This window comes from Pholcus phalangioides, unplaced genomic scaffold (genome assembly GCF_987345545.1).
Source record: "Pholcus phalangioides strain wild (caught in Gottingen) unplaced genomic scaffold, Ppha-v1.0 ptg000004l_1, whole genome shotgun sequence".
Taxonomy (NCBI): Eukaryota; Metazoa; Arthropoda; class Arachnida; order Araneae; family Pholcidae; genus Pholcus; species Pholcus phalangioides.
Genome location: NW_028301597.1, coordinates 50,865,961 through 50,892,303, shown reverse-complemented (window position 1 = coordinate 50,892,303; position 26,343 = coordinate 50,865,961). Strand labels below are relative to the sequence as shown.

General features: G+C 37.8%; 1 protein-coding gene across 2 annotated transcripts in view; it reads left to right on the top strand.

The window, feature by feature from the left end:
* LOC149087808 (cell adhesion molecule Dscam1-like) overlaps positions 1-26,343 on the top strand; it is a 190,262-nt gene that overhangs the window by 139,702 nt on the left and 24,217 nt on the right. For both annotated transcript variants that reach the window (XM_089231720.1, XM_089231721.1), the window contains exons 10-24: positions 555-845; positions 1,019-1,138; positions 2,597-2,770; positions 9,494-9,641; positions 13,246-13,397; positions 13,575-13,703; positions 16,835-16,999; positions 17,243-17,313; positions 17,473-17,716; positions 18,086-18,232; positions 21,666-21,824; positions 22,414-22,553; positions 22,777-22,930; positions 23,038-23,152; positions 24,697-24,851. In XM_089231720.1, coding sequence (XP_089087846.1) covers positions 555-845; positions 1,019-1,138; positions 2,597-2,770; positions 9,494-9,641; positions 13,246-13,397; positions 13,575-13,703; positions 16,835-16,999; positions 17,243-17,313; positions 17,473-17,716; positions 18,086-18,232; positions 21,666-21,824; positions 22,414-22,553; positions 22,777-22,930; positions 23,038-23,152; positions 24,697-24,851 — 2,364 coding nt within the window. The remainder of the gene's footprint in view (positions 1-554; positions 846-1,018; positions 1,139-2,596; positions 2,771-9,493; positions 9,642-13,245; positions 13,398-13,574; positions 13,704-16,834; positions 17,000-17,242; positions 17,314-17,472; positions 17,717-18,085; positions 18,233-21,665; positions 21,825-22,413; positions 22,554-22,776; positions 22,931-23,037; positions 23,153-24,696; positions 24,852-26,343) is intronic.

Sequence of the window (26,343 nt, the reverse complement as noted above, 5' to 3'; positions counted from 1 at the left end):
GACAGGTAGCAGTACTATAACAATCGTTACACAGAAACAAACGTCACGTTATGTTCACACCACCATACACGAACATTTCCCAGCATGGTTCAGGTCTTCGAGCACCAGCTTACATCTCTGCTATTCTAGATCGTCCATCTCCTGAAAGAACGCAAATCATTCCAGGATGGGCGGTCAGGAGTCATGTCTGGCTGTCTGCTTATATCTCGTCATTGAGACAGAGCGGTGGGCCATGATATGATTAGGAGGAGGCGGTATTACGGTCGCACGCCCTGTCTGCTCCCTCAAGTTTTTCCAACATGATCATCAACATCTTTTCGTCAAATTATGGCTCAGATGCTTGATATCATTTGAGGTATTACAACTGGAAAAATTAGTCACATTTGATGTCGAGCTAAAGCCTAAGTTCTTCATCGCACCCCTTGTACCCTCGCTTAAGATTCCCTGCAGCAATGCATTCCATTTAGTATTGGCGAATCCCGAATTCACTGATATATTTTTTCTTATGACTAGCATATTTTGTCATCATTTATTATTTTTACTTTCCCCCGCAGAAAAGCCGGTCATAATGCCTTTCAACTTTCCATCTGAGACTCTCAAAGAAGGTATGAAGATCTACGGTATGTGCGCGGTGTCCGCAGGCGACCCTCCTTTCCATATGTCCTGGCTGAAAGACGGCCAACCTCTAGCCACTCGAAACAACGATGTCACTATCCAAAAGTTGTCCGAAGATTTCAGTTCTTTGACGATAGAGAGCGCTTCCACCCGACACAGTGGCAGGTACACGTGCGTGGTCAAGAACGACGTCACCTCCGTGAATTACACCGCCATCCTCACTGTTCATGGTAAATATAAGATTTCTCCGTTTCTTTATCCGTATTATGAATTTTCAGAAAAACTAAATTATCCTATTGAGAATCATAAAATTATATCATTTCTTTTATTGAACTTTCATTCATTATAATATAAAACCATTTATTAAATATCTTACTGATACTGTGATAACTTTCATTCGCAGTTCCCCCCAGGTGGCGTTTGGAGCCATCTGATTCAAGCGTCTTGGTAGGAAGAGGTGTTTCGTTGCACTGCCAGGCAGATGGGTTCCCGCAACCTCAGATCCGGTGGGAGAAAGCTGCAGGTATCTAGTTATAAGATTAATATTTTTGACACATTCATGTCATCACAACTGCGCCAAAGCATGACGCCAAAGCTTCATAAATAATAGTACATAAAAATCACTGAATCTGCCAATAAAGGGTGTTTTTTCGGCAATGATCTAGAAATGCCGATGCCATCTTATGCTGCCCCAATCCCCCCCCCCCCCCAATGAAGTAGATAAAAAAAAAATCTCTAGACTTAGGGCCTGGAATGAATCCCATAATTTTGTTTTATCTGTCATCGGCTCGTTAGCAAAACTGGCACAAGCGTTTCCACTATGTGCAATCACTTTCTTGTAGTGGAGTTTCTCTGTAATGATTGCATGAACGGAACCGCGTGCGAAACGCACTTCCAGCTTCTTGCTCATCTCCCATTTTATGTTATTGTGTGTCGTATATATGTTTGTGTCGATTTTTTTTTCAAACCGAGCACAAGTCAGGCCTAACGCCATGGGCAATATACTACCTAGTGAGTTATGCCGGAAGTAGGTGTACCTAAACAGTCTGAGTGCGTATCTAATTTTGTGTCTGATTTTTCAGTGCTGCCATCTAAATTTCAGAAGTGAAGTGAGTGAAGTGTAATGACTGAATACTTACACTGTTTGCAGGCCTGTTGCTCTTTGCGGCAAGACTTTTTAATAGGGAGATCGGCCGTATTTGTGCCTTGAAGTTGGAAACCGCAGAAAACCAACTTCAGCCGACCACCACTGTGGCGGCGGTGGGGCTCGAACCCAGTCCGTCACTATGACCACTCGACCACCACAGTGGCCGTGCCGTTTATCTGGTCGACATCTTTCACCAAATCGTCCGTGATAACGAATTGACTGATCAGGTGGCGTATCGTCATCCACAGATTCCCGTCCTCTGCTGAAAGGCTTGTGTCAGTACTCCATTCGAGTCGGTGACAGTGCATGTTCACCGCACACTGCCTGCGTTCGCCGATGTACTCAAACTTCTGCCACCAAAAAATGAATTACACCAAGCGTTGCTCTTCGTCATTCGCAAACATTCCGCATACGAAGATGAAAAGAACAACCGATTGCCTGTTGGACGATACTGTCGGTCCACCACCAGCACATATCACGCAATTTCACGTGACTACCTAGGGGAAGTCCATTCCGCAGTGGAGGAGTTGCTTTTCTTACCCCTCCCGTTCTACCTCTACACAAAGTTCAGCCACACTCACACAAAAATAGACGAAATTTTAACAACTGTTCCGTTTTTATTTGATCCACCCTTATACATCGCATTAAGAACTATTCATCGACGCAATGGATGATTTCTGAACTAAAGCGAACATAATTGATAGTCGCCCTTGCATAACAGGAACATCTCTTACTACATAATTGATAATAAACTTCTTAAATGAAGGCATTAATAACCAGTACGAATAAATTAATGTCGTCACGGGGAGTAATTGTATATTTCCCCCCTCATAGATGCTACGTCACGTGATTACCGTCCAATTAGTACGAGTTATCATCACCAGATATTCGAGAACGGAACCCTCACTATACAGGACGTCACAAATGACGACGCTGGATACTATTTGTGTCAAGCCACGAACGGGATCGGTCCTGGTTTAAGCAGCGTCGTCTCGCTCAGTGTTCACGGTAAGCTATCTATATATTATCTAGGCATAAAATAGCGATTAATCTTCATATTTACTTTATTATATTTTATGAAATGCATGATAGAACGGTTGTCGACACAGCAGGCTTATAAAAACATCGTTGTTTTGAGATGTGTGTGGTTCATCTGTTCGATCATTATCCTCACGAAGAGAAGGGCCACACAACTCTAAATTTTTACTAGGAAAAACAGGGCGGCTCTCTATTGGAAAGGTTTTACAGAATTTCTGAGTCAGAGTTCCTGATGCATATCGACATTGCGCCAAATCGTGACGAAACGTTTGATTTGACTCATGAATGAAACACTGAGTTCGCCAAATAAATAGTGTCCATGCGCCAATGATGCTAAACTGCACGTAAGCTTGGCTTACCCTTTCTATCATTTGGCAACAAGCATTTCAGTCTGATTGTCCAAATCTATGTAATTAATGAAAAGGAAGGGGAAAGTTGGTTTGATATTGAATACATTCGTGTTGGTAATTAATAATCAAATAATATTAAAATATTGAACTATACAAGCAAAGGTTCTCAAACTGTGAGGCATCGAAGCTTTATTGAAGTTTACCGGGATGACACAATATAATCTTTTTTCTTTTTATTTTAAATTGCTCAGTAATTAGTGGGTTTACCATATTGGCTCGAAAAGAATATGGAAAATCGGGATCCTATATACGGCAAAATACAGAACGTCGCTACTTTTCGCCAAAATATTTCCAAAATAGGGGAAATTGCCAATCGTTAGCTAACGAGCAAAAAATCGTTAAACATGGTGAAAACTAAGTGCCACTGCAGATACAGGAAGGGAATAAAAATACATTTACGCAAAAAAAAGTCATGACAAATACTTTAATGAATATGTATAATCAGTCATAATTATCACAACATAATTTATAAATTTATTGAAAATATTCCGAATAATTAAGAATAAAAATTTGAGTAACTTCATTGAAAATGCGGGGAAAAAATGAGACATTAAAAAAGAAGGGAGGGCCGAAAATTATAGAAATATCAGTAAAATACGGGTCATGTGGTGAGCTAATTAATATGCCTCTTTTTCTCCATGTTTTCTAAATTTCTCCATTCCTCTTTGACCACAACAACGCAGTTCTTCTCAGCCTTTTTCAGCCCCATGATCCTCTTTAGAACATATTTACTCCTCGTGAGCCCCTTCCCCCCATGCCTTATCTAGGGTCCTACCCTCATCCAAAAGCAAGATTTTTTCGATCTAATCAAAACTAAATTTATAATGAATAAAAAATGTATAAATAAGATCCAACCTCTGGAATCCTGGGCCAGGCACGGATCCAGAAAATGGGTGATCACACATCCTTCTCAAGAGCAAAATAATATGGGAAAATATGTCTGCGTAAAATACGTGACGGTGATCCATGATCCTAAAAAAACCTCCGGCACATGCACACATCACCCTCGTTCCGTGCGAGGGTACTTCGAGAGCTTCCATCTTTCTTGTGGGGTTTCTATTTATGCATGCCCGTCACAACATCCGTAGATTTCCGGGCAAAGTGATGTTCAGGAACCCCATACTTACCTGGAAGTACAGCTTATATATTTATATACATGTACTTACAATTTTAAAAACATAGTACCAGATATCATTCGTGTAAGCCCCCCCCCCTAATAAGAGTCCCAGGTTATGTCGACATGGGCCCATAGCTAAGATGGCCCTGCTTCTATGGACAGCTTGGCTGGATTCTGAAAGTAATCGTATTTTTTCCCACCATTATTTCACTAGAGAGTTTATTTCTTTGCGGTTTTCTGTGGCCCCCACATTCAGTGACTTCTGTGACTGCACATTCAGTGACTTCTGTGACTTCACATTCATCCGATTTTCACCCGTGACCCTCAGAATATTCCAGGACCGCAAGGAGGGGGCCATATTGCCTTAGGTTGAGAACCGCTGGAATGATGCACGGAGATGCTCTTGCAGATATTGGAAGCTCAGTGAAGCCGATGCTGCAAAAAATGTTGGAAGCTCTTGAACTAGACATTTTTCCATGTGTATAATGCTTTTTTAATGCTCTTTACCCCTAATTTTTTTGCTATTATAAAACGTGATGCGATATACTCACGCTCATGTGTATTAAGGCTATCAATCACTTTACATTTTTCCTCATGGATTCGGTTCATGAAAAGAAATACGATGGAACTCTTCTTCTTTAGAAAAGGAAAACCCTTAGAGATAAAGTATTAGAGAAAAAGAAAAATTCCATGGAAGAGAATCTGTCACATTATACCAATTATTTCAGTTTATAACGCAAGAACATTCTCCTCAACGCATAATGAGAATTTTCCGTTGTATCGGTTTCTTCTTTTTTTCTTAGGTAAAGAAATACGATATAAGCGCGACCGTAACAAATGCAGAGATATATTCGGAATGAGTATAAATTGAACGAATTATACTGGCCAAATATCGAGTTTAACAGAAAAAGAATTATGTTAGGAAGATAAAAATGATGAGCACTTCAATCTTCATTTCCTGGTAATCCAATAAAATCACGTTTTAATGCATAGGAAATGAGAATAATTTCTTTGTGATGCCATCAAATGAGAATGAGGTAGTATTTGTTAACGTGACACGGTATAAATACATATTTCTCTAAACCTGAAATCTGCAAATTTTAGCAAATTTACTCACTATAGCGAAATTATGTCAGAAAAGCTAATACATAAATCTTTAATAGTTAATTGTCATGGTTCATTAATTTTTTCAGACTGTCCCAAATTGTTTGCACAGTGGATATCTCTGCAACCGTTGATTTTAGAAACGTACTTTTAATTTGCAAGAAGTTTTCAAATGGCTTGCGGTTACTCAGAATGTCCTAAATTTATACAGGGTGTCCCATCAAGACCACCCGTACTCTGCACAGCCAGATTCCTCGCTGTGAATACATGAAAAATGCCCAAAGAACTGTACATGTACGACCCATTGTTTTCGAGAAAAGTATGACGCCATATCCGGTGCAAGAAAAAAAAACTTTATTGAAACATGAACATCGATTTCCATATGTTTACATAGGAGTAAGTTCAAAATATCCACCGCTCATATCGAGGTATTCACGGACTTCGTGATTTTTTCTTTCTTTGACCGGATATGGCTTCATACTTTTCTTTCGCATTTCTCTCGAAAACTATGGGTCGTACAGGTACGGTTCTTTGGGAATTTTTTATGTATTCCAAGCGAGGAATCTGGCTGTGCTGAGTAGAGGCGGTCTTGATGGAACACCCTGTACACATGAGAAAATAGGAAAAAATAACTTTTTATGTTCATCTCATTTGATAACACTTCTAAATTAATGAAATTTAAATGCAGCTGTGAGAAATAATTTACAAAAAAACAAAAATCACATTTTTAAATGGAATGTTAGTGGAGATATATTTGACTGTGGCGTTTTTAGCATTTGTTTTTGTCGCAAATGATTAATTTTGCGGTTCACAAATTGCGAAACGTAAATTAAATACGAAGTTGTAAAAACTCTGCAATTGCCAAAATAACTGTCGAAAAATGCAATTTATATTCATTTCGAAAAAAATATAATGGTTGAGGTCATTATAATTTTTTTGCGTGCAGTCCCGAAAAATTTTATCACCTGCTTATATATCACTTCGTTGAGATAGAGCGGAGGGCCATGTTCTGGTTAGAAGGAGGAGGAGGAGGAGGAAATTGTTGACAATGGTAAATTTTGTGAGCCAATGAAAGTTTACCAATACAGTGATAGGCTATCAAAACCGTGCGATTTTATTTATAATATATCAATAAATATTGCATTTAAAAATTTGAGATTTCTTGCAAATGACTTTCCACAGCATTTCAATAATTGGAAGTTCTATCGCACGGGGATGGTATAAAAAGTAAATTTTTCTATTTTTTCATTTATATAACCTGTCGAGAATTTTTTTTACATTTTAAGTAACTGCATGTCATTTGAAAACTTTTTGTAATTGAAAGTGCGTTTCTAAAGTCAACGGTTGCAGAGATATCTGCTGTGAAAAAAATTGACAGCCTTCATAGTAAACTCATTCCTTAACAAGAAACAATAATAACTATATAAATATAATTATTGTATTCATAAGTTCAATAACGTAATTCGTATCAAGTGGTCAACTTTCTCGATGCACTCCAGTTGAACAATGCTAAAATTGACATTAAATTATCAGAGGAAAACACTTCAAATTTTCGATTTATCATTTCGGTATTTTCCTATATTGACAATTTATATTTGAAATGGCCACTCGTCATTCAAGCACATTTGTTGGATTTATTCAGTATGGACAGGCTTTTTTTATGAAATTAGATCACGGATTTTTGCCTGTTTCCAAAATCAACAATTTTTTTTTTCCCAACTGAGTTGCTAAACAAATTAAATCCAACACGAAAAGCAAACTAAATTCTGACACACGTTTTAACATGCAAAGGGTGCCGTTTTCAAAGAAAGAAGTACTCGTTTTTTATTCAAAGTCTATCATAAAAAATCACCTGGGTCTATCTTTAGGACTGACTCTACATTGCTCAGCAGACAGAATGTTAGCATGGCAGTTCATATCAAATGTCAAGATTGAAAAAACGGTATTCTTAGTGTCCTGAAATTACGTCAGAATTTTCAAATTACGTATTTTCGGTCTTTAAACATTTGCTGTATAATAACTTGTCGAGAGAATCAATGTTTGGATGCTTATAGAATTTCTTTGAAATAAATTTTCTCATACAAATATCATGATATTTTCTCCTCTAACTTCGAATAATCCAAAGCATTCGAAAAAAATTTCGAATTAAACCAGAAATTTTAACAATAAATTAGATAGAAAACGCTCAAGGGGAAGCTCTTAAAAGTTGAATTATACAAATTCGAATTAACCAAGTTCCTTTGTATTAACCATGAATCGAAATCAACATTGAATCCTATGCGCAAAGAGGAAAAAAAGGGGAAAAGTTTGAGGCTTCAATTCATGTATTCAATTGAAGTCTTAATAAAAACTTTTACGTAAATTTCAATCACATTCACTTCTAAATTTCCGCGAGACCAATTACGTCTCTTTCGTGAAAATGCTTAACGGCAAGATTTCCAAGAAAAGAGTTAAAGTCTCTTCCATTTTCGCTTTCAACAATTTTACCGGGGACTGGCCTTCTTTTCGTTGTTGTTGTTATTGTTGTTATCTTCCAAAGTTTCGCCTCCGAAAATACCCTCTCGCATCTCCAAGAAGCCGTGAAAACGTCCCGAGCTAACCGTTATACCGACCGCTCAATAAAACGAAATCATTAAAGCGGTACTTGTTCTCGAGAGTGACGATAACATAGAAAGTTGTTGGTTCCTTTCCGCTGAATTCCGCAACCAAATCGCCGATATTTACCATGAGCTTTAATCGATCTCTACGAAATGAATTTGCCGCTGCTTTTCAAAGGATCAAAAGCGTTACTTGTTGGGGGGCATCACTGGCTCAACTGTGATAACGGCTTCTCAAAAGCCTCCTTGGCGTTGCTCCATGTCGATATCTGCAACCATGCATTCATTCCGGCAGGAATATCTACGTGCATCGTATATACATTTATGTCTCGAGAAGTTTAAGGCTGTTTTATGACTGCATCGAACGATTTTGGGGGAACTTAAAACATCGAATCGAAAAATATCAGCTCGTTTCGAAAAACATAAAATTCACGCAGACTGTAAACATGCGAGTTCTCCATATAGTAATATTCTTATAAAATACAAGAGGAAAGTCTCACAAATTTTAATTGCATCGTGTCCAAACCGAAGTTCGATTCAGAATGGCTTCGGGGAATCATATCTCCGATACGCAGTTCATTAAAATTGCATATATCGATGGTTAACTAATGAATGAGATCTTTCCAGAAATATAATGTAATGAGGAACCACCGAAATAATGTATTCTTCCAAATTCAAAATTGTCTGTCGGATACGAACATTAGGATGAACAATTCAAAAGTTTTACAATTATTTCAGTAATTGCATTTCCATAGTATTTGCTTTTGTTTTGGCCGAATGCGCAAATGTGACACCAAACTTTGAGCTGCCGAGTTTGCTCGATACGAATACAAACACAAAGGCCGCAACAGGCAAATTGTCCAACGAGGTGTCTGAAAAAAGATGCCCATAAAAAAAAAATATGAATTTCAAGTACAGCCAAGATACAGCAACCCAATATAAAAGCATATATCACGAAAGAAAAAAACTAATAATTAATACTATATAATACACTGTCCGTAGAAAAATATTATGGTTGCCTTATCTAAGTAATGTTCTGCTTGTGAAACTCGATGGATTTGCATCTATAATCAGGTTAACAATAAGACCTTTAGAATACAAAGGAGATACCATTTTTACCCAATCCACTAATTTTTTTGTCTTGAAAATATTATCAAAATTTGCTTGTAAAAACAATCATAGATGCGTCCCTCCCAAATTAGGGAATGGAATATTAATAATAAGTCTCACAAGATACGTGATAGAATTCCATATAAAATGATAATTGGCAATATCTTTCCAGAAATATAATGTAATGAGGAACCACCGAAATAATGTATTCTTCCAAATTCAAAATTGTCTGTCGGATACGAACATTAGGATGAACAATTCAAAAGTTTTACAATTATTTCAGTAATTGCATTTCCATAGTATTTGCTAATGTTTGGCAATTAATTCATTTTTTGTTCCTTTTCCCTCCTCGCAGAATCACCTCGATTTGAGACCAAGTTCCGAACACAGATGGTGAAAAAGAGTGAAGACGTTACTATTACGTGTTCGGCAACAGGTGACCCACCTCTATCTGTGACATGGACCCGTGATAAACAGCAGCTAAATCTGGAAACAGAACCGAGGTAAGTGCAACCGTTTTCCACATATAGGTATATGGTATAAAATTTCCAGCCCACAAAAATGTAGTCTCATACACCCATACTTTATTGGACAACCTTTATCATGAATTCCAGCACGCATCAATTTCATGAAAGGTCACACAATATCTCAGCATTTATTTTTGGATTTACGTGAACATTTCACCAAACCTCTCTAAGTGATTCAAAAAAGAGCCGATATCTAGACTCTTCTCCAACAAAGTTTTATAGGTTCTAGATTTGATTTCGTTCAGAACCTGGTGGGAAACCAATGCAAATGTTAGATTCACATGTATCCAAAATTCTTTTAACCATTTTCTGACATCAAATCTTGTTTCCACTGCCGACGTTCATATATGAATGGTTTTTACTACTGATGGGCCGTCGTAGGCTTCAGTATTTACTCTGATTTTCGTGTTGATCTTTCGTTAGATGAGAGAAAAGGCAATACTAATGCCATACGATCGTTTGGCATTAGTGTGCATATGTTACATCCAAAGCCCAAAATTGGCCAATTCGCGACGGGGGCGGCCACTTCGCGAATTGGCTAATTTCGTTAAATATTGACCCGGCCAATGTCCAAAATTCGGACATAGACTGCCCATTTCGTGAAGTGGCCGGTGATCCCTGGCCAAAGTCCGATAACAAGAGACATGATTCGGGATAATCGTCAAGTTGGTGTATTTTTTCGTGATACAATAGAGCATCGATTATCCGAACACCGATCGACCGAAACATCGATTAACCGATAGCGTTCCAGTCAAAAAAATTCACTGTCTTGAGACGGCTACGAAGTGGTTAAAAAAACAAGAAGAATGTAATGCTGCTCCGATTGCTGTCTTTCTTTAAAACGTTTGCGAGATTTAGCGGCCAAAAAAAAACGAGTCAACTCTGGAGCAAAAGAAAATTTGTGGCCTCCTTTTCTAAACTGTACGCCTACTTTAAGGGCCATTTTGAACTTGACAAACTAGGCTAGTCAGTTCTCTGTGTAATATATAAGACCCGAGACATAAAATGTATACAGTTTTGTGTTTAATATCGCTGTTTCTTTGTTTCATATTGCTCCTATGACAATGCTACAATTTTTTCCGCGAATGATAGGTTTTCCTAATAATCAGTTATCCGAACACCCGCAGTCTCCAATTGTTTTGGATAATCGATGCTTTACTGTAAATATGCCCGCGTTAGTTATGGCAACCCATCAAGCCACAGTCACGACAGTGCAATAATCATTTTTTTTTTGTCCAAAATTTGCAGAAAAAACTAAGGGTTTATATAATTATTTTTATTGTTTTTCTCTCAAATTTCTATTTTTTATCTTTCGTAATATGGAGCTAATCCAATACAGCTGCTATGTATAGCTATGTATCAGACGTTGGCGATAAAAAAGATAACGAATTCGGCTCCTACTAGACCGTCTTACATCAATGAATCGAGCTTGGCCAGGGATCTACGGCCAGTGCAAGAAATGACCGGCCAAAGTCTCAATCATTTCTGCAGTTCGGAATTTAGCCAAAACTCTTGGCCAATTCACGAAGTGGCCGGTCCCGCCGTGAATTGGTCGCACTTCGGGCTTTGGCAGTAATACATACTCTAACTTACGAGGTATCTTTGGCCTGGAAATCATCTAAAGTGATATTGCCATCTTACAATGTGCTATAACCTTCAAAGAAGAAAATGGCCATAGATATAGAGAGGGTTTTCACACTGGTGTCAAGACTGGCCCAATACGTTCTAATGTCGGTCATGGACAAGTAGTGTGCCTCCCCGCCATTAGCAATGTTCGTCAAATGTTGGAGGTTGGGAGGTATTAGAATTGGAATAGAACGTTCTTCTTGCATATTGTCACCACAAAAATCATAAATTGTAGGTTTATGGTTCTCTTATACGAAAAAAATCATTGAACCGATGACCGTTTAGAGTGGGCACTTCAGTGATGTTTATTGCTTGTTTCAGAAAATACGCAGACGTGGCAAGCCTCAAAGAAACGGGTTTGAATTGTTTGAAAGACGGCCACACGTCCTTTCAGAGCATTTTTTTTTCCTTTCATTTTATCCAGCGTTATCCTCAGAGGATGGGGGAAAAGGCCTTTGTAGGTAGTACAGTCATGTTCTGCTTGCTGGCCGTGTCAAAAAGTTTAAGCGATTGTTGTTGTTTTTTCACCTTTAAAGAAACACAATATGATCAATCGAGATGAAGGCAAATAAAAAGGTTTTATTCTCTGTTAATTATACTTCTCTAGGCAATTCGAAATGTGATTTTTTTTTAAATTCAATTTTTTTCTTCTTGTATGATTCAAATGGTTTTTTTTCGTACAGAATTGGAGATACAATTAAACACATTGAAGTTTAAAATATTATGTACGCTTGTTGGGGGAGGGGGGGGCGGTGAAGGGTCTTTTTTTTTTTTTTTAATAAGCCTCAATTGTGCGACTTGTGCATTTATACGACGTTTTGACCCGCATATTTGGACTTCGTATAAACGAAATTCCACTGCGTATTTTATTAACTTTATGCATATTTATTGAGGTGTGTTCCATTTTTTTGTTTTTTGCATATGCAAAGTTTTCAAATGAATTTCTATTCAATTTCTAATAGCAGAAGCAAACCTCCTTCCTTAAATCACTTTTTTTAAACACTGAAATTGAAAATTTGATTTCTGTTATTTTAAAATCTGCGGCTGGCCGGATACAACCTCTAAGCTAGTCACATCTGATTCTCGGCCAGCCCGTGGGTCAGATGTTCAGCTGAGGTTCAGCCTCGAATGGACTAGGGTAGTAACTAAAATAATTCCAATGCCATTAAAGTACGCCTACATATGCTCACTCGCTTTGGCCTTAAAAAAAATAATGAGCGGACTTTTTCCTTTATTCTTTTTTTTCTTCCCTCACCCTGCCCAACAAATCGTGTTTGTTATCACAACGCCACAGTCTTTGCTATACAAAATCCAAGAGACGCAACTCAAGGCTCTTTGTTGTGTCGGCTGACGGCGGGTAGTCTCAAGATTGTCGTTCGTCTAGTGCTTGTTTCTTGTCTCGCATTAAAATGTTTCTTCACATCCGTACACGTTCATGGGAGATTTTAGTAAATCACACAAAGTAACTCGTAGCACGCGGATGTTAACGCACCTGAACACTTTCACCTGGTGCTGCTCAGTTAGCATACTATCATATACCGCAACATTATTTTGACACTCGCATTGTTCATAAACCAATGTCGTCAAAAGGGAGAGATTTCCAACTATATATATCTCTCTCTCTTTCCTCGCACAATCGAATCCCGTTTTAACGAATACCGCTATAGCGAAAATCTCGTTTTAACGAACACTTTTCTAATCCCCCAGATATGTTTACATAAGAACAATGCAACAACCAGGGATCCCTTTATAACGAAATTTCGTTATAACGAAGCGATTTTTCCTATCTTTTGGAGTTCTTTATAATGGGATTCGACTTTATATCAGTCTCATTTTGAGTTCACGCTATTCGTAATGTGTACACAACCCTCCATATTATACTAAACGGTAACGAAACTCACGTATTCGTAGGTAATGCATTATGAGTAAATGATTCTCCATATGTTTGCTTTAGATTCCAGGTAATGCAGTCCGCAGGAGACGAATCACGAATGAACTCTGCGCTTCAAGTGACGTCTGTTGGGAGAGTCGATTCGGCACTTTACACTTGCACCGCATCCAACATGTACGGACAAGACGACACGAACATACAGTTGATTGTACAAGGTAAATAGTTAGCTATGTTAACGCTAAATTCACATCGTATGTCGATGATAATTAATTGATAACTTTACTTTTAACATGGAAATACGGTGATACACGGTTTGGATACAGCGCGTCGATTTGCGATCCGATTCGCCAATTTATACACTCATTCATTCATTCATTTTGTATTTTTCCCAGAGCCGCCGGATCCTCCCAGGGAAGTTCAGGTGTCTGAAACTGGAAGTCGGAGCGTTAGACTCTCTTGGGATCCACCTTTCAGTGGAAACAGCCTGATTAATGAGTACACGCTGCACATAACTGAAAATGGTGGGTAAATAAAACAGAATTATACACGCAACGTCCATTCATTTATCTTATCCCCCGACATTGTTTTGCTCTTGACTTTTTTCTAGAGCTCTCTTCATGTATTCATTTATTTAATTACGTTTGAACCATCGTGAACCTCGAAAACAAATGCCAGTCTACAGTCAATGTTTTTGGAGATGTGGGTAATAAATAAAACCCAGTTGTGTGTTTGTTTTATAAGCATTAGACTATTATTTTACTTCAAATTAATCGTGGATTCTTAAATTATAAAATTGGGGAAAAAAGTCTATAATTTTTTTTTCTCCGTGGAGGGCGTTTTAAATGAAATGATTTATGAAATATAATCAACCCAATAACAAATGCCCTCTCTGTGAAACATTTATTTGATTATTCCGAATGAAGAGTTGTTGAATGTGAAATTGCTGTGATAGGGCTTATACATTCAAGGTTGCAATAGTGTTCCAGATAATGTCTCTTACAAGCACTCGACATGGCGAAGCACGACTCCATTTTAAGGACAACAGAATTTATTTTACAGAACAGCTATTCACACGTATTCACAAGCAGCGATTTGACGGAGTACACAATACATAGAGCGACTTCTCTCACAAGTGAGAGGTCTCGTACTGTAAAAACTCAACATAATTGATCATAGTTCCTCCCTTGCAGCATTACTATACAGGCAAAAGAAACACCTTCCAGAACAACACTTCTCTTGGCACTATGGCATCGCCAAATATCGGAGCTGTCGCCAGACTTGCCAAGTTTGGTGTTAATGCGGCGAGATTCACAGAGAAATGCGTTAATGATTATTTACAGACAAAAATTGGCATAATAAATTATAAATAAGGACTATTTACATAATATTCGTAGCAATAGAAATGGGTTTCGCATTATGAAGACTCAACGTTTTATCAACGTTTAAAAATGAAATATTTGGGTTCATCAACTCCGATCGTGAGGAAATGATAATCAATCAAAGAGAATGATTATGTGAACACTTTCAAAAAAATGATAATATATAATAATAATTCCCACTTCACACACTATATCGAAGATGGAAGGTAGCAACACTATAACGCGAAACACTCATGGCTCTGCCAACATAAATACGTTACTACCACGCATACACTCAGTGCGCACGTTCTGGCACATATATCAATTCGTCAGAAATTCCCCAGAGGAATGTTTACGAGGTGCATGAACGGTAAAGAGGAAAAGTAAAAGAACGGTAAAGAAAGAGTAAACGGACAAAAATTCCCCTACTCATGTTCACAATGGGTACTAATTGGGCCATAATGATGATCAAAGGGTAGCGCTTCTTTTGCTATTTCTTTTCTGTTGTAAAGGTATGTGTAAGACAAAAAAAAAAAAATCCCTTTCTTCAGTTCTTGGTCAATTTCATTCGACTGACCATATCCGCAGTTCCCCGACACGAAGACTTTCACAAGGGAATATATAGAACGTACCTTACGTTATAAAAAAATATCATAATCCGTGATAAACATCACAGAGTTCCATTCTAACTCCTCACAATTTCAGAATTAAAAAGAAAAGATTTTTAGGTGAGAAAACCCCGATTTAGAATAATTGAAAAAAAGCAAAACAAAACATAATTTCACACTGAAATCAGTTTTCAGGTAGGAAAAATGGAGTTATCCCGTTTCACCAAACAGGGGGTATGACATTTTACTGGGAACCGTTGATACTACAGGTATACTTCCAATTAGAAAATGTTTCTGAATAACGTAATACTCAGATATGTCATTCGTGTTTCAAGGGACTCTGTATATTTATTAAAATGAAAAAATCAACTTTTTATAAATTCCGAAATCCAGTTAGAAAGTTGTTGCCCTCTCTCTCTCCTGATGCCAGCAAAATAATTTCCATGTTTCTAGGGGCAATATTTACTGAGATATTCGAAAAATGGAGGAAAGTTGGGGGAAAACTGCTCTAAAAATGCGAAATAGCAGTTTTACCCGCATTTAACGCATAACCGCATATAAGAAAGATAAAAAAGAGGAAGAAAAAACACCTCTATATCTCGGGATTCATTCATCCCTGGGAATGTTTCGGTATCGCTGTATACATATGCGGGGTGTGTGCGTTAAGTTTTAAAGGTTCAGTACTAGTCTCGTACTCAAACTGCAGGATCTATTCTCATCAATTTGGTATCGTCTATTTCTTCAGAACAAAAAGCATTTTTAGATACAGTACAAGAAGATGTTTATGTGAACTGTGTGTTTCTGAGATCTGTAAGACATTTGTTTGTTTCTAAACTTAACGATATAGCCATATACTGTTACTTCAAATCATAAACACCGAAACTTTTATCTACGCCAGGGGTGGCCAACTTTTTTCCAAGTCGTGCCACAATCAAGATTATTTCCTATACGCGTGCCAGTCTACGGATTTTAACCATGTGTCCTGTTTTTACGGAACACACGAGACCATTTTCTTCATTGCTGCCAAATATTTCTCAGCTGTCCTCTTATTTCAGCAAAAGTGCTCAGTTTATCATTCTTTTGAATTCTTAATCGGTCAAAGTTCATCTTACCTGCACCATGTTGGGCATAAGCATCGGAACCAGAGGACTCAGGGTGCTTGCCCCTCCTCCCCAATAACAGACAGCATCTCCCCCCTACGGACGATCCTGAATCTTGCACACACATAGGACGTACAGCTGCGACGCAAAGATGAAAAACCGAATAGAAACGCATTGTATAGAAATTTATCATATAATTATTATTTTAAGAATGTGCTTACCATAATAAATATAGGGTCGGTAGCCTATAAGACCATCAATCACAAGAAAAGTATTGTTTAAAGTTTGGAGAGAATTTCTTTCATTGAAGAAAGAATAGAATTTCTTTTAATTTTTGAAAAGCTTTTGCATGCCACTCCTGATATCACGGCGTGCCGCGGGTACGCCACCCCCTGTTCTTCGCGATAGTTGTTTCTCACCAACGGGTGATTATAATGTAATAGATTTTTGTGTCGGGAAGTTTTCAACTGGTTATGTCTAGTACCAGGATTTTGAAAACGCACTCAAGTTAAAATGAAAAATAACTATATCAAGCTTCATATAAAACTGATGGACGTCTCATTTTCTTCTTTCCCCCCCCCCCCAGGATCATCTCAACAGATTAGGAATACTTCCGTACCAGGTACGGAAACGTCCACGGATATCACGGGGTTGAGACCAGCGATGGGCTACGATGTTTACATAACAGCTGAAAACGCAATTGGCAGAAGCGGGCCTGGAAGAAGTTTCCATTTCAAGACAGCTGAGGAAGGTGCGTTCACGCAGACCCCCATCACTCGTATTCCATCCCATCAACAACATGGAATATAGTTCTTAAATTTATTCGTGAATAATTTCTCGATGTTATTACGTACTTCACGCCGATAACCTGCGTTAATTCAGCAGCTTTACGATTGCAAAACCATAATTGAATTGACATTATTTTAGAAAGCCATTTCGCGTGTTCAAGTATTCTCGCCTAATCTTAATTCATTTCAATCATTTTTATTGTTAGTACCAGAAGGACCACCATTTGGCGTCGAAGCACAGGGTGTTGCGCCAGACGCACTGAAAGTTTCTTGGGAAGTGAGTTGTTTTTGCTTTCATCACGCACGCACACTTTAAAAAAAGATCATCAGAATTAATACTTAAATATATTCATTGATATTTATTGAATATAATTGTGCAGAGGACATTTTGGATGAAATTATTCATTCTGGTAATATTTCTCCTTCTGTATCGAAGCCACCAGATAAGAAGCTGAGGAATGGCCACGTCAAGGGATATTACATAGGATACAAGGATGCGAATTCCACGGAACCTTATCAATACAAAACCGTCGACGTCAAAGGTAACACCGAAAGTCGCGTCACGACCGAGTTGCGGGGACTAACGCCTTTCTCTTACTTCAGCCTGGTCGTGCAGGCCTTCAATCTTAAAGGTGCCGGTCCCAGATCTGATCCCGTCGTAGCGATGACAATGGAAGATGGTAATCCACATCAATACTTATTTCTTTACTGTACCGTTCAATCTGATTCGGGAAAAATACCCCGAGTGCGCGGCCGTCTTAATAGCATCATAGGTCCCTGGACCAAATGATTTTTCTGAGGCCCTTACCAGGCAAAGTTTCGAAAATTTCAACCAGATTTCATTTTGTGAGGCCACTTCTTCTCTTGAGAGCTCCGCGCCGTACCCGAGTGAGCCCATGCGTTAAGGCGGCTCTGCCTGGGTGTCTTAAAAATACATAAGAATGACGATAAGTTTTCATTTAAATTTTCCTGTGACGTTGAATCATATATAATCTGTTTTTACCGTGTTGATTGTTCATTATTGCAATAGGATGTTCATCTTTTTTCAGTGCCGAGCATGGCTCCTCAGCAAGTCGATTGCTTGGCTATGACATCCCAGAGTATCAAGATAACTTGGTCGACTCCACCTCCGGCAGCGATTCATGGATTGCTAAGAGGTTACAAAGTCCTTTACAAAGAAGCCGATGACTTCCAAGGTAATGTTCCAAATTCCAATTGAAATCTCTACTTTCTAATAAAATTGAAAAGTACCTAAACGGACATTTTTCAATATGCGTATAGAGTGCCAATTTTAACCTGTAGTTCACGACCACTACAGTGCTCGCTGAAAGAGCGGGCAGAATTTCAACACGATGCTTACGTAACATTTAAAATTCAAGCATTTAGAATCTTCACTTGAAAATAATGAAGTCAAATTGCAGCACCAGTATAGCAAAAAACAAGGATAATTGCGGTAACATATTAAAACCACGCATTATTGAATAATATAGAAACACACACAAAGACTAATACGTGTTAAAATCTAATATTAATCCCCGGACAGCGGAAATAGTGCTAGAAATGATTCTCTAAAGACGGCAATGTAAAATTTTTTCTCTTATTTTTCAGTTGTCTTTTGTGAAAGATAGATGGCACAAACTCAATACATTACAAACACAAAGGAATCTATCTTAGATGGACACAGTATGAGACGGAAACCTATCTTTGACGGAATAATAAAATAATCCCTTCATTGATCAATACTTTTATGCTCAACTTTATATAAAACGGAAGCCTGTTTAAAATGAAACATTATTTCAGTCTCTTGATGTTTCATTTTGGTTTTGTTTTTGATGTTTCTTGATGTTTCGTTCAGGCTTTACTGCAACACAATCGAAAAAAGTGCGATTCGAACAAAGAATATACATTCGAACCCACAGCAAAAAAGACTGAAAATCACCGACAAAATAATATATGATAGTTCTTGGTGGCAGCACCTCTCTTGTTCACTCTGCTACTAAAGCATACGTCCATCTTATGTACGAGAAAACTCTGTTAGAAAATAGAGAAAATAATAATAATAAAACTTGAAGAAAAACTAGAACATATATGCGTACACCACCTACACGTTGTTTCACGAACTTCATATTGAAAAACGGAATCAAATTCAGATCATCATAGGATGAGTGAGCAGACTACAACGCTGATCATCTGTAGTTGATGGGAGAAATCTGAGATGGTTAAACTACTGAATTCATGTATTTAGTACTTTAACTATATCAGAATGAGCTCCCATCAGTTAGTAGTACTGCCATCATGCCTACCTCAGATTAGTAATCGGAGATCAAACATACGAGGGGAAAACCATTAATAATTTAATTTATAAATAGTTTCCCGTAACTTATAATTTTTTTCTGTTTATATCAAACGTAAAATACCGGTGGTTGAATGAAATTGTTGCTACACATGTGCAGATTGCAATTATAAACAGAAATGTTTTTGTTTTTTTTATGACATGAATGTCGCTCTCCACTTGTTAATACAAGATATACAGAAGACTGGATGTTGTGAAGATATTTATTATTTGAGATGTTAATTTTTTAAGGAAGGAAAAAACTCATCTCTGCCTCTACCCTCGATCGAGGGACCCGGGTTCGACTCCCGGTAGAGGCAGAGATGAGTTTTTTCCTTCCTTAAAAAATTAACATCTCAAATAATAAATATCTTCACAACATCCAGTCTTCTGTATATCTTGTTTTTTTTAGTTTTCTTCATTTGTGATGAGTCACGTTCGACGATACGAAATAGTGAATAATTTCTTGAACCAAATGAAATCTGTAAATTTGATCTCCGATTCCATAAAAAGAAAAACAAATGTATGTACCTATATTAAATTACGTTTGTTAATTCGTCTGTGACTTACGATAAATGTTTCCGCTTTTTTCCCTATTTCTTGCATTTTATCTTGTATTTTGAGCTCTTTTTGGAGAGTTGTTACAAATGGAAAAAGAGCGAAAACACATGAGACAGATTTCCCTTAGGAAATTAAATACGAAAGTATAAAGGGTTTTTTTTCCTCTTTTCTTTTATTATACGCGTATTTTTTATTGTTTTCGTGATTACTGGTGAATAAGCAGTATATAGATTAGCGAGCGTCTGTGTGTAGCTGTTAGCGAGCAGGCATGCGTGTGACTGGATCGGGTCTGCGCGAAACACAATAATGGTTCGGAATAAATGAAAGATGACATATGCGATGGCAATTGATTACCAAATTCATTCCTTCTTATTATCGTATTATTCGAAATGCAAAACGTTATCAGTAAAATGATTCTAATATTTTTGTTTTCGTTTTGATTAGACAACGGTCCGCGATGGAATCAGCATTATTGTTTTAATATACAGGGGTATGTTTCACCTACACTGCCAAACGAAAGCGGGTGATAGAAAAATGGACCATAGTCACCTCGTCCTATCTCTAAACATTTTCGGGTTATGGCGAATAATCATTTGACCATATTTGTCGCACTACGGTAATTTTTTTGCACACGAGGGCTAATTAGACCGTTACCTACACTTCATTGCCGATTCCGAACGGCAGCCTTTTTTATACTCACAGAGAAGTTGGTCCGCTAACCCTTTCAGTGCGGAACTCTCCGCGGTAGCAACCTTTTTCTGTGTTCATGCCGCCATTTCTGTCGTACCTGTACATCTTAGTTGGTAGAGCACTCGACCAGTGTTCGAGGGACCCAGGTTGGAGTCTTGGTAAGAACAGAGGTGTTTTTTCCATAAATTGGTATCTCTACCAAATTAGCCAGCTTTTCTGTATATCTTGTATGTATACAATACAAGATAATATATTGCATTAAAAATATGAAATTTTCTACAAATAACTTTGGAGATCTACATTTCAATAATTGGAACATTTGGCACATTGAGACTTAATAAAATGCCAATTTTTTAGCGTAGATGCATCTATAAAATCATTTAACGATACTGGGAGCATTCAAAAAAAAGTTTCGTGACGAAATTCTCTTCAAACGCTCATATCTCGGGAGGTATTCAGAATATATCAGTGTTTTTTAATGTATGCAGGTAGATCTCGTTAAGGCAAATCTAATGATACCACACTGATTTTTATACCTCGTGTGGGCACCAGGCACGCAACCCGAATTTCTAACGAAATTGTTTTACTCTATATCTCGAGAAGTTCACAACGTAAATAGACAACATCGGTATCGTGTGTTAGAATATTCCATAGATAAATCCGATGGCACTAATTCCATTGTATCAGTGCCTATAACGCGATTCAAGGCACAAAGAACGTATTCACGACAAAACATGTGGCCGTGTGTCTACGACGCAGCCTACCTCAATTTTTTTTTTCACGTGCACGACCCCTCAAACAAAGTTTGTTATATTAAGTGACCACATCCCATTTTTAAAAAAAAATTTTGCTATTAAAACTTATGTTTGTAAAGTCAACTACTGCAGAGCTATCTGCGGTGGAAATACAATTTGAGACAGCCTGTATTGCGAACCGGTCCCGACTGCGCAACCATCGGGCACTTATTATTTCAATTATTCCCTTAAATTGAAATTATTACCATTGCTCTTCTTCAGAGTTTCATTTTCTCATTGTTTTTTGTGCAGACCTCGAAGATCAAGAAGTGGTCGTGGAAGCACCAGAGAAAGAGATTCTGTTGAAAAACTTGGAGAAATTCACGAATTACAGCATCAGTGTCCTCGCGTACACTGCTAAAGGCGACGGAGTCTTATCGGAAGCGATATACTGCAGGACTATGGAAGACGGTACAGATATTTTCTCCACACATAAATCATAAACGTATTGCTTCGTATATCCGTACATACAAATTCATTCCGTGATAATTTGTACATGCGAATTTTGTTCCACACAATTTTATCACAAGCTATTTTTTTTTTCACTCTTCTCATTTATAAAAATTTTTTTCTACAAATGAAGGTCGCACGGAAGCATTGAGGATGCCCGAATGCGCATGCGCGTAACTATAAAAGAAAAGTTGCTTTAAATGTTGTTTAGCATCAAAGCTGGATTAAAAGTAAAGCTTTGTCACTTCAATGGAGAAATTTGTCGTTAGCATGAGCTGGTACGGAAAGTCGCTATTTAATTCACAAAAATTGTTTCACCCCAATTCACGCATGAGCTGTTTCAATATTTCCAGTGTTGCCGTGAGATTCTCATTTAAATAAGTAGCACAGCAGTAATAAGATTGCGCAGAGCGCAGCCGAGAAACAAAATGTTTAATTCACTCTTTTGATATATTTGTAGCACGGCACAGTGCCGAATTTGTGTAAGTACATGCTTTCTTATGCAGTTTTTCTTTCAAATAACACAGTATGTGTACGATGTTATTTTTAGTACCAAGTCCGCCAGCTGATATCAAAGCGCTGCCAATGCTACCCGACGCCATCTTGGTGAGCTGGAGGCCTCCCGAGGAGCCCAACGGAGTTCTCCAGCAATACACGTTGTACCAGAGAACGACAGTTAATAACAGGCAGGTAAGATTTAGCTGTAAATCCAATGTATATTACGTACAGCTTCGAGCGAAATTCCGATCTTTCTTTTCACCTTCTTTTCTATGGATAGATAAAAATAACCAACACATGACTGAATATATTTTTCTTACGCGAAAAAAGTTTCGCATCGGAATGATTCAGTGCATGATCCTAACATAGTTATGGCAATATAAATGTTATTATCTTATGTGAATCGTTTCCTCAGATGACCAAGAAACACACGTTGTCACCATCTCAACTTTATTACGAAGCATTGAGACTAGAGCGCTCAAAACGCTACGAGTTTTGGGTCACAGCATCGACTTCTGCGGGCGAGAGTGAAGGAACCAGAGTCCTTTCGCAGACCACCTCGGACACCAGTAAGAGATAACTTCTTGCTCACCATTTTTAATATTTAAAGGAACCCGATTTATTTAAAGTAAAATGATTCTGTAAAACGCAATTTTGTTTTATCCAATCATTCTAGTACCAGCTCGGATCGCATCATTCAGCCAACAGATCAGCGCAAAGAGAAAATCCGAGGCTCAGCTTCCTTGCAAGAGCGTCGGCATACCCGGAGTCGATCGGACGTGGACTTACAAGTAATGGTTCTGAAACGCTCTTGGAAAAACTAAAATAATTTTTAGTGCAAGATAATTATCAAAACAATCAAAAAACATCTTATAAATAAGGAAACATTTCCTCCTACAATCGATGTTTTAAACAAGTTGATCATTTCCTTCGGACCGCAATCATTTCCTGCACACAATGGATAATAATACCGGGACTTACAATTTATTGCCGATTCTGAACGGCAGTTTTTCTTTATACCCGAGGTTGGTGCGCTAACCCCCCCTTCTGCGTGGGACTGCTGTAGAAATTATTGTACTGCCACGTCAGGAAGTTTCTTACAAGGACTTCGGTGCCCGGGTACCGAACTCGTGACTCCTCTAAACATCTTTCGGTAATTTAGGCTAGTAGCTGAACAACCTAGGCTGCCGCGCACTTAAACGTTTTGAGACCCATTCATTTGACTTGATATTACAGGATCGTATAGGTACTTGTGTTTATCGTTATTACTATTAATACTACTTAACTGTACAAGCAACTAGTAAACATTCCTCTGGGTTTTCCGAGTGTGTGTCTGACACTAATGTATTTATGGTGTCATAATTATGCGTGTTTAATATTCTACTGGTGCTGCCTTCCATAAACAAATGCAATGAAGTATTTCGAAGTAAATTCATAGTAATTTCATATTTCGAAGTAAATTCATAGTAATTTCATATTTCGAAGTAAAAATTCAAATATCCATGAGTAATTATTCGTGTAAAATTAGCGTACTCTCTGCAGAGAGACTTCTTATCAAACTAGAGACCGGCTTGCATTCGCTCTCCAAAGTTGACAAACCGCACCATTGATAAAACGAAATCCAATTCATTTGTCTTTCACATAGACCAATTTAACTCCACATGTTGCATTTGCAGCAATTTACTCTCTTTCTTTGTAACCGAGCACAGCTGCGGTCTATCACCACGGGACAATTTACTACCGAATGAAATGTGCCGGAATTGAGCTTGTTTACCCAACACTCTGAGTGAAGTCGGGAACAACAGAAAACCAACTTCAGTCAACCGCCACCGTTCTGCCGTTGAGGCAATTTACTTATTTACTAGAGATTTAAAAGAAAAATTATCTTCAAATTTTGATGCAATCCTCTAACATTCAAAGATAACTACCCACTAAGTTGAACGCTGTTGATTTGTTTATTTACTTATTTATTTATTTATTTATTTGTTGATGGACAACTTCAGCTCCAATTCAGCCATAAAACTTCTGGCGATGCATTTGGTGGCAATTTATTTCTAAAAATAAAGTGAATAAATCAGAAAAATTTTGTTTGTTTTATTTGTCAGGCAATCCGTGAATGCCTACTTCCTTGGGCCAGGGCCGAAAAACTTGTGATCACAAATAGGCCTACACATCATATTTAAACCAAAAACCTGACTATATAAATCCAACTTCACAATAACCTGGTGCAATGATCAAATGAACTTCGTTTATAAGCCTTTTTTCCAAAAAAAAATATGGATTTGTTTCCAATTCATCTAATAACTTGTGGTTTTTTACCGCTTTTTGATTACAGAGGCAGAAGTATCCGCGACAGAAGGCGGACGAAGGTTCTAAGCAACGGTAGTCTATTGGTCGAGGGCGTCGAGGATGAAGACGGCGGAAACTATACGTGTAAAATACACAACGTCTACGGATCTGACGAAATTTCCTTCACGCTTTTAGTGAAAGGTAAAAAAAACAAATGTCTCTGTATTCTATTTTTTATAAATTTATTTATGTCTGTCTCCCGGACCGGTCCTAGAAATTCTGCCGCGTGAGGCGAATGATATTTCTTTCTTCACCTCTATTACCAAAATACAGTGATTTCCGAAGTGTTTGTCGTTCCCATTGGGGGTGAGGTAACGTTTATCATTTAAAATGTCGCGAGACAATTTCGTCCCGATGGGAGTAAATATATCAAATCAATATAATAACTCTTATTTGAAGGCGAACAGGTGGCCCTATTGTGGGTGCACTTGTTTACACTTTTTCCTATGAATTCTGCAAAAAGGTCTGCCCTTCATAGATTAGCAAATATATATCCTACAATGCGTTAAAATTCTACATGAAATTTAGTAAAAATAATTTTTTTTGAAGAAAAATCTCATTCAATCAAGTAATCGCGAATGTGCTTTTGCACACTTTTATGAGAAAAAACATGGAAATTAATATTTATTCTGAATCCAAAGACGAAATTTGTTTATTGAAAATCCAAGAATCGCGCGCGCTCTCCTCATTTCCTAGTTTTTAAAATCGTGATTCTCCGTGTTATGTTGCCTACACACGCTTAGCATAAAGATATGTTTTTCCTGCCTTTTTATTTATACGAAATTTTCTAGCGAAGCAGCATCCCTAAGACAATTCATTTGTGACCAGAGGCGTAGTACATAGGAGAGAACATGGGGGGGGGCGTGACTTCACCGACACAATCAAAAATTTAAAATATTTTCAAATATTTTGGTATAAAATTAATATATCGAAGAAAATACCTTTACACTGTATGTGATTTTTTCCCCCATTACTGTTAATTTTAAATGTTTTTTGAAGGTCAGTAGACACCTCGTTGGGCATTTTGTCTATTGTGGCCTCTGTATTTGTACATCAAAATTTCTCCGAGAGAGATTCCTTATGCTCCCCAAACCCAATGTGCTCCCCTAAACGTCAATTTTGCGTACGCTATTGCTCGTGACCTCAGCACCTCAAACATCTCTGGTTAGTGTCTCTCGATTATGTAAATATTTATAATGTTGGAATTTTTGGGTAGCATATCATCAGCTGCTTCCCCTGAGACATTTCCCCCTTGTTCTTCGATTGTGCTGTGTTTTATCTCGATGAGCATTCATTTCGCGAAGATTTGTAAACAATACTCTCCTGGCTCATTCATTCTCTACACACACACATACACTACATACCTTACACACATGCACAAACTTGTCTTTTTCCTTCTCATACCACCCCTGGTGATCTGTAAGTCGCCAGACAGCCTGCAAAGGCTAGGCAGCGACGGAAACGTTCAATTCTGGTCTGGTATAGTCATCCTAAATTTTTTTGTGATCAAAAATATTATAAGTGCCGTTGCTAGTTGATGCGCAGTACCGAGTGCTAAGCTTTCGTCTTGGTTTCTCTACTTAGGTAGAGATATTGATCAGTCAATGGCAAAAAGGTTGCTTAAAAATAACCA